We start from the raw sequence: 9,258 nt of genomic DNA on the forward strand, positions 1-9,258 counted from the left end.
TCCTCACCTGATTTATTTTTTCATGTGTCTGGGAATAATAATGAAACTTTATTCTCAAAATGCAAAATTCAAAACTAAAAAAACTTCCTTCCCATTTTCTCACTTCCTGTGTCTCTAACTATTCAACAGCATTTTCACATAATTTAATTTCAGAATCTAAATTTGGCCTTTAGTATTTTTATTTCTTGTTGTAATATTATAGAATATTTCTAGAATCTTACAGCAGAGAATCTGTTGCATGATGAGATTTTAATCTTACATTTATATTCTTCTTATATTACATTTCCTTGCTTGTCTGTTTTAATTTGCTTTTATATTGTTCAGATGTCGTTGGAGAGCGACTTGTTTTGGTCAAATATTTTTTTTCTCTCAGTTCATCGACATCAGTGTAACATCTGACATCATGTCTCGTCCAGCCAACAACTACAGGGGGCGCTACAGCGAGCCGGTACTGTATCGCTGACGACACCAACACGACCAGAATAAAAAACTGAAATGTTTGGATCAGTTGAATTTTCTGGAACTCACCAGTTACTCTACTTGATTTTCTATCAGTTTATTTTATTTGTTCATTTGAATTGTTTTTAAAATGATCTTTAGGTGCCGACCTCCAACCTTGTGAATGATGAAAATGATTTCCCAGAATTTGAACCGTTTGAAGACGAGGCCGGACCCAGAAGTTATGCACCTGTCGGTGGTGAGATCTGTTTATTATGATTTATTGATCTGTCTGTGACCACCGATCAAACGTTCTCTGATTACTGATCGATATTCGTCCTCCCGTCAGCGTCTCTGTCGGTGCAGCACATCGACATGTGTCAGCAGATCAACAAACCGAACCACCGCACCATCGCCTACGACATGGACAACCTGGTGGTCCGTCGTGGTCAGGAGTTCGTCATTCGAGTCACGTTCAGCCGCCTGCTGACCGAACAAGACGACTTCCAGGTCGAGTTCCTCATTGGTGAGTTTAAATTCTGAGCTCACCTCCCATTGGCTGGTGTCACTGTCTCTACATGTTTTTTTAAATTCTCCATTAATATTTATTCTTTCAATACAATGTAATAATAATAATACAATAATACAATACAATTATAATACAAACAAGATAAATTGTGTTAGTTATTAATCTTTGTACGTGATTTTAGCTGCAGCTGAATTTCAGAAGTGTCAGAAGCTTCAGTCTGTTTTATTGACATACAGGGGGGCGTGGTTTCCGTTACGGAGCGCGCTCAGTGGCCGCGGCTCGGCCCACCTGAGACTCACAGTTAAAGCTCCCTCGTTAACCAATTAGCAGATGAAGATGTCTTCATTAACAGACAACCGTCACTTCATTAGGCAGCCTCACATTGATTTGACTGGCTAATTGGTGCGTGCACTCCCCACACACACACACACACACACACACACACACACACACAGAGCTGCTGTGTCTGACAGATGTTCACCATCTTGGCCTCAGTTCAATAAAATAACAAAAATGATCTCAAATACAACACTTGTTACATTTAAATTAGCCCAATACCAGATTAGATTTAATTACATTTCTGTTTTTATAAATGATTTTTTAACCTGAACTTTTTTTCTACTTGTAATATTTTATTTTCCCAAACAGGGGAAGCAGTAGCCATCAATAATTACTACGCCTGTTTAGAAAATGTGAGGAGGAGAAAAAACAGATATTTGTCTTAAAATGGAGGGAGAAAAAGTAGAGTGTCAGAAAAATAAATAATCAAATAGACATGCCTGGAAACTCCACTTAAGTACAGTAACACAGTATTTGTACTTAGTTACTTCCCACCTCAGACTCATCATCTTCCTCCTCCTCTTCCTCCTCCAGGTTCCAACCCTTCAGCCAGTAAGGGTTCTCTGGTGGTGGTGACCTTCGGGCACCGTCTCGGTGGTCCCTGGTCGGGGAGGATTCTGGAGATGCAGGGCGAAGCGATGGTGCTGGGCATCACGCCGACGGCCAACGCCATCGTGGGGAAGTTCCGTACCTACGTGGCCATCGTGACCGGCAACGGCATGCAGCGAACCAGGAGGGACGCCACCACCGACATGTACCTGCTGTGCAACGCCTGGTGTGAAAGTACGAAATCTTCTGCTGACTTTTTACTGCCTCCTCGTGTTCAGTTTTAGTACTGCTGAGCATCAAAGGTAGTTTTTCTGTCCTGTGGTCTCACTGTTCACCTCAAATGAATTTAAAGTAGATTTATTGAGTTGTATCGGATAGTTTCAGTGTCTCCGATCAGCTTGGTGCAGACCTGTAACACAGTCAGACTCACACTGGACACTTTTATTTTTTAAGGATCAAAATAAACGCAGCAGAAAAAAAGGAATCATCTTTTTAATTCCACACATCCTTCTTCCCCTTATTCTTAAAAACTGGTCATTTCATTTATTAATTAACAGTAAATGTATACTTAAAAAGAAAAACAGTGTTGATGTTTTCTACACACGAAAGGTGACATTTTTGAGAATTTTAATAGTTTTATGACCTTTGATAAGCAGAACTGATCAACTTTGTGTTTGTTTTTTGCAGCCGACACGGCATATATTCCTGATGAAGCTGAACGGATGGAGTACGTCCTGAACGACTGCGGTGTGATCTATCAGGGTTCAACTGGAGCTGTGACACACCGCAACTGGATGTATGGACAGGTACACAACAATACACACATACTCAAACACATCGTGACAAACGATAAAGACTGAACTTAAAGTTAACGTGTTTCCTCCCTGCAGTTTGAACGTGGTATTTTGGATGCCTGCATTTACATCCTGGATGCGTCTCGGATGCCAATCTACGACCGCAGCGACATCATCAAACTGGTCAGGAAGGGATCCGCCATGGTGAGAATACTGCCTCCAAAACTTTGCACCTTTTCAGTTTTAGCTAATAGTCAATCAGTCCGGCACGCTGGTCCAGACTGAAATATCTCAGCAGATATACGATAGAAGTATGCAAATCTGACAAACGCTGACAGGATAAACAATGACACGCTACTTTACACCAACACAGACCTTTGACCTCCATCTTTCCTCAGTTCAACTCTCAGGACGACAACGGTGTGTTGGTTGGGAACTGGAGTGACGACTACTCCATGGGCACGTCACCGACATCCTGGACTGGCAGCGTCAAGATCCTGCAGCAGTACATCAACACCGGAGTCCCCATCTGTTTTGGCCAGTGCTGGGTGTTCGCCGGAGTCCTCAACACCTGTAAGACACAGAGACACCACACAGAGACACAAAACAACCACAGAGAGACACAAAACGACCACAGAGAGACACAAAACGACCGCAAAGAGACACAAAACAACCATAGAGACACAAAACAACCATAGAGAGACACAAAACGACCACAGAGAGACACAAAACAACCACAGAGAGACACAAAACGACTGCAAAGAGACACAAAACGACTGCAAAGAGACACAAAACAACCATAGAGAGACACAAAACGACTGCAAAGAGACACAAAACAACCATAGAGAGACACAAAACGACTGCAAAGAGACACAAAACAACCACAGAGAGACACAAAATGACTGCAAAGAGACATGAATTGATTTACTTTCCTATCATATTGTGCAACACTATCAAATGCTAACGTTAGCTGTTGTCTCACAGCAGCTAATTGGTTATCAAATATGTTGTTTTAGCTTTAAATAATTGTATTTATTTATTTATTTATTTATTTTACGATAAATCTAAAGGTTGCAGAGCCTCGAGTGTTTTTCTGTGGGGCTGGAAAGTGACATACATGAGGGAACAATGTTATTTAAGTTTTGATGGTAACTGTGGCAGTTTTATATCCTCGCAGTCCTTCGTTGCCTCGGCATCCCGGCGAGGGTCATCACCAACTTCAGTTCGGCTCACGACAACACGGGCAACCTGAAGACCGACCTCATCTTCAAGCCGGACGGCTCGCCGGACAAACGCCACACTAGGGACTCCATCTGGTTGGTCCAAATCACTTTCAGTCACATATACATTCGCTTATCTAAGGTGTATAACAAATTAGTATTATTTAAAAAATTATAAAATATATATATGACTATATTATAAAAGAAATAATATTTTGTGAAACTGTATGAAATAGTTTGTTTGACTAAAACAAACACTGGTTTTCATTCCTTTAAGTGTCATTGTAATAATAATACTAATGACTGTGTTTTCTTCACCAGTCTAAAAAAAGAAGAAAATAATAAATACAATAAATAATAATAATTTAGACATTAGAATTGATCTAATATATGATTTGTTTAAGTACAGGATGGTGCATTTTCTGTTTGTAGGAACTACCACTGCTGGAACGAGGTGTGCCTTCAGCGCCGAGATCTGCCACCCAGCCTCAGTGGATGGCAGGTGGTGGACGCCACGCCGCAGGAGACCAGCGACGGTGAGACAGACAGACAGGCGGACAGACAGAAGAAAGAGACATATGGACGGATGATAAGCATGACTGTGTGTTTGGTTTACAGGACATTATCGCTGTGGTCCAGCCTCAGTCGCTGCCATCAAGAACGGTCTGCTGTGTCACCCGTTCGACTGTGGATTCGTCTTCGCTGAGGTTCGTTTCAGAGCAGGAAGTCGTGACAGACGTGTTCAGAAAGTGTAAAAGAAGAAATGCCACAGAGTAGAAATATTCCTACACATAAAGGTCCGCCTTTAAAACTGGACTTGAAGGAACAAAAGTAAAAGTATTTACTTAGTATTTAGCATTTTTCTGCAGCAGAGTCTCCCACTCTGTACGTTTCATCTTCTTACAACTTTTTTATCGTGTTACATCTTGTCAGTTGTTTTTTGTCCTGTTAATGTCTTTTTCATTTTGTTACATCTTTTCATCTTGTTATGTCTTTTTCACCTTGTTTGTTTCGTTACATTTTTACAGTGTTTTTCATCTTGTTTTTCATCTTTTATGTCATTTTAGTCTTTTACGTGGTTTGTGGTGTTACATCATTTTTGTCTTGCGTCTGTTACATCTTGTTACGTCTTTGACGTGGTTTTAGTCTTATGTCTTTTTCTACTTGTTTGGCTTTTACATCGTTTTCTTCTTATACTTATATATATACTTATTATATATACTTATTTTGGTCTTGTTATGTCTGTTTTGTGTGACGTACTGATGGATCCACCGGTGAATCGTCTTTTCGGTGTTATGGTTCCGTCCGTGTTCCGCTCACTTTCAACGTGAAGAGTTCTCATCCTCACAGTTTTTTTCCGTCCCTCCAGGTGAACAGTGACGTGGTCTTCCACAAGCGGAACCGTTACGGGACAACGACTCCGTACAGGGTGGAGAGGACTCACATTGGACAGGTGATTTACACCAAGTCTGTCGGCAGCTCAGCTCCTATGGACATCACATACACCTACAAGTACCCTGAAGGTAACACACACACACACACACACACACACACACACAGAGCCAACTTCACTGAAGCTTCACAGCGTTATGAGCAGTTATGAGCAGTTATGAGCAGTTGGAGCCCCGTCTGAACTGAACTGGTTTCTGTCTCCAGGGAGCAAAGATGACGACGATACTATGGCTCGGGCGGAGGAATACGGCTGTGAGAGGGATCACTCCGAGCTGTCTGAGGCCCAGATGTCTGCCGCCATCTCATGTGAACCGGTGACACATCTGTCCACACATCTGTCTCTCCCATCGTACTTGCATCCATCCATCCATCCATCCATCCATCCATCCATCCATCCGTGTCTGTCTGTCATGTCTTTAATTTCATCACTTCAGGGACGAGGACACCGAGGACCTTTAATGTTGGCCAAAATGTCATCAAATGAAATGATGCGTTAAAGTCCATGGAAATAATAAATAAGGCTTCGGGATGATTTTATTCTTATTCTGGATGTCAGTCAGAGGACAGTCTAGTGGAAAACATATAACAAATTAATATCTCAAAATAATGAGTCAGCCAAGTGTGAAAAATACTGTGAATTTTTCTCAAATGATAATGAGATACTAACACATTATTTTGTGACAAAACTCATTATTTTGATATAAAATGTTATAAAATAAATCATTAATTTGAGTCATTATTTCAAGATGATAACTCATTATTTTAGGATAAGTCATTATTTATGAGTTAATAAAGTATTTTTTTTTGCAATAATACATAATTATTTTTTAAGATAGTAAGTAATTATTCTGAAATAGTAAGTCAAAATAATCAATTATCTCAAAATGAGTCAGTATTGCTAAATAATAGCGATACTAACTCGCTCATTATTTAAGACTTGTAGCAAGTGTTGTCGTAGGCAAGATAAGATAATGAGTTTAAGATAATAACTCATTATTTTTGCAATAATATGGAATTATTTTACAGGTAATATCTAATTATTTTGAGATAATATGTCATTTTTGCAATGAGAAGTCAATATTTTCAAATAATAAATCATTCAGAGATAAAATGTTATAATTTTAAGACAATAAGTCATTATTTTAAGGTAACAAGTCATCATTCTGAGACAAGTTTCTCATGTTGGGAGTAAAGGGCTTCTGTTGAGAGAGACAACACGTCCAGCAGCGAGCAGGAGACGAACACCGTAGGTCTAGTTTGTCTCTGTTCACAGAGACTCCAGTCTGCAGTGTAAACCACATGAGAGTTCATGATCAAAGACGGTTTATATCACGTCGACACCTCTGTCACTTCCTTTCTCGCGCTCTTCCTGAGAACCCCCTCTGTCTGCTGCGACCAGCTGTTTGACGTCCACAACACGTCTTCATCCATCAGCTCAACCTTCTCTCCGTCCCTCCGCCCCCCTCTCCAGGTCCAGCTGGGTCAGGACGTCAACCTGGCCGTGGATTTCCAGAACCAGGGTGAAGCCTCCAGGACGGTCCAAGCTCACCTGGCCGGGACGGTCATCTTCTACACCGGAGTCACAGCCAAAGAGTTCAAAGATCAGGACTTCAGTGTCACCGTGGCGGCCAATCAGAGTGAGCAGCATCAGTGGGAAAGAGCTGTGAATTTATGGTTTGAGGAATAAAACTTGGTAACAATCAGGGTGTGTGTGTGTGTGTGTGTGTGTGTGTGTGTGTGTGTGTGTGTGTGTGTGTGTGTGTGTTGCAGCGGAGCGTGTGATGTTGAAGGTCACAGCTCAGGAGTACCTGCCTCACCTGGGCTCTCAGCTCTCCCTGCACTTTATTGTGACGGGACAGGCTGACGACCAATCAGTGACGGCCATCAAGGTGATCAACCTGCAGACCCCGCAGCTCACCATGACGGTAAGACACACACACACACACACACACACACACACACACACACACACACGGAACATTTTGTCGACTCGGTCAGATGGAAAACTGACGCCGACATTAAATAAACATATAATCCCTTGACGGTTGGCCTGTTGCAACGTTTAATAGCCAAGAGTTTGACTTTTTCATGTTGTTGTTCTTCTTCTTTGGTGTTTGCAGGTGAGCGGACTTCCTCAGGTGCAGCAGGAGATGTTTGTGACAGTCTCCTTCACCAACCCCTTCAACTTCACTCTGCAGAACGTCCACGTGGCCATGGAGGGACCTGGACTCATGAGCCACAGGACACATTACTACAGGTACACACACCTCTGACTGTCTGACGTTGTGTTATTGTGTGTGTGTGTGTGTGAGCTGTGTATTTATTCTGTGTGTGTGTGTTTCAGGTTCGTTGATCCTCAGGCTTCCATCTCCTGGAAGGAGTCCTTCTTCCCTCGGCTGACAGGACTGCGGACCCTCTCTGCAGTGCTGGACTGCAACAACCTCAACCAGGTGACCTTCCTCTGCTCACATTACTGTTTTTTTGTTTGTTTGTTTATTTGTTTTTTGACTATTTTAGCTCAATATCTGAAACTGTATTTATTGTCTTTTTGAACACGTGCAGGACAAACAAATCTACCCCCCCCCCCCCCACACACACACACACACACACACACATATGAAGTGCAGTGACACTAGTAACATAAAAATAGCATAAAATAAATTGAGACACTTGACCTGTATTATTAATATATTATATAATATAGAAAGAGGAAAAAAAAGAAAAAAATATCGATTATATATTTATATCCCTTTTCTTTATTTCCATGGTCTAAGGGACAACTCTGACTCTTTCCAAACTAACTGTTAGCATGTTATATGCTAAATTTAGCTCAAAACGTGTAATAAATCCACCAACAATAGCAAAAATTCTAGACAAACAATACAAATAGCAGTGCATACTCTTAGCATGCTAGCATTCTTGCTAAAATACTTATTGTTGTATGCTAACGTCCCGCAGCTCAAAGCATAAATGTTACACTTGGCTAACATACTAGCATTAGCATTAGACCAGTACTTGTGTTTACGTTGTGTCATTTGTGTGTGCATTCGATTTTGTGTTTGTTTATTTTGCTAATTTAAAATGTATTTTCTGTCCCATAATGGCCACCGTACAGCGGGAGAATGAATCCTGTTTGACTTCAGTGAACCGCTGTTGGCTCATCCGTTGATGCCATGTTGTGTTTTTCAGGTGTTTGGAATGGTCGAAACCACAATCACAGCCTGAGATGATTGGCTCACAGAGATGTGACCCCGCCCCTTGCCATTTCCACAACGCTTCCACCAATCACAGAGTGGGCGGAGCCAACAAACCGCACATATGTAACTTCTTTGATGATTTATTTTCTTTAATTTCAGTCACACAAATGTAGGAAATTCAGTGTTAATATTTTGCTCCACAGATGTTGAAGTTATTTTTAAAAACCCTTTTTCAGGCTAATTGAAGAAGTCAGAGGATTTATTTTTGTTGATTTGGTGATCTGAGGTCAGTAGAACGTGTAAAACTCATATTTTAGATTCATGAAATCCTCATGACAACATATATTCATATCAAAGAGCAAACAGGAAACTAAATAACATACAAAACAACAAAAATCAAACATTTCTTCCCAGTGAAAACACAAACATTTGGTATGTTTACAAATTATTATAATTAATGAGTCTCAGGTGGAAATGCAGTTTAAACTTTGGCAATAATTATGTGAACAATTATTTTAACATTGTGGACACAAGATTTACTGATATAAAAATATAATTTAATAATTAAACTAAATTTAAAGCAACATCTACATTTTTCTGGGTTATTTGGCGGTAAACAAGAAACTTATTCTTTTCTTCTAATTAAAAAAAAATGACAGGTTTTCTCAGGTAGTTTCATCTTTACACACAGTTTAATCAGTAAATTCAAATAAAACTTGGACTTTTCATGATAGAAATCT

At 40.5% G+C, this 9,258-nt stretch overlaps 1 protein-coding gene across 1 annotated transcript; it reads left to right on the forward strand.

The window, feature by feature from the left end:
* Positions 1-403: 403 nt before the first annotated feature.
* On the forward strand, positions 404-8,724 carry LOC146307906 (coagulation factor XIII A chain-like). Its single transcript, XM_084710422.1, has 17 exons — positions 404-448; positions 601-697; positions 788-964; positions 1,841-2,089; positions 2,543-2,661; positions 2,746-2,853; positions 3,048-3,222; positions 3,827-3,965; positions 4,302-4,405; positions 4,488-4,576; positions 5,239-5,392; positions 5,526-5,635; positions 6,793-6,958; positions 7,092-7,246; positions 7,442-7,578; positions 7,666-7,771; positions 8,511-8,724. The coding sequence occupies exons 1-17, from the start codon at positions 404-406 to the stop codon at positions 8,544-8,546; spliced, it is 2,166 nt and encodes a 721-aa protein (XP_084566548.1). The 3' UTR covers positions 8,547-8,724.
* Positions 8,725-9,258: the final 534 nt, after the last annotated feature.

This window comes from Lutjanus erythropterus, chromosome 21 (assembly GCF_056507025.1).
Source record: "Lutjanus erythropterus isolate fLutEry1 chromosome 21, fLutEry1.hap2, whole genome shotgun sequence".
In the NCBI taxonomy this organism is placed as follows: Eukaryota; Metazoa; Chordata; class Actinopteri; order Lutjaniformes; family Lutjanidae; genus Lutjanus; species Lutjanus erythropterus.

What these genes read in the sequence shown, in the direction of transcription:
- LOC146307906 (XM_084710422.1), top strand. Translation starts at nt 404, where the DNA reads ATGTCTCGTCCAGCCAACAACTACAGGGGGCGCTACAGCGAGCCG. An exon ending in CACCGTGGCGGCCAATCAGA is followed by an intron (nt 6,959 to 7,091) that starts GTGAGCAGCATC and finishes TGTGTGTTGCAG; the next exon opens with CGGAGCGTGTGATGTTGAAG. An exon ending in ACTGCAACAACCTCAACCAG is followed by an intron (nt 7,772 to 8,510) that starts GTGACCTTCCTC and finishes TGTGTTTTTCAG; the next exon opens with GTGTTTGGAATGGTCGAAAC.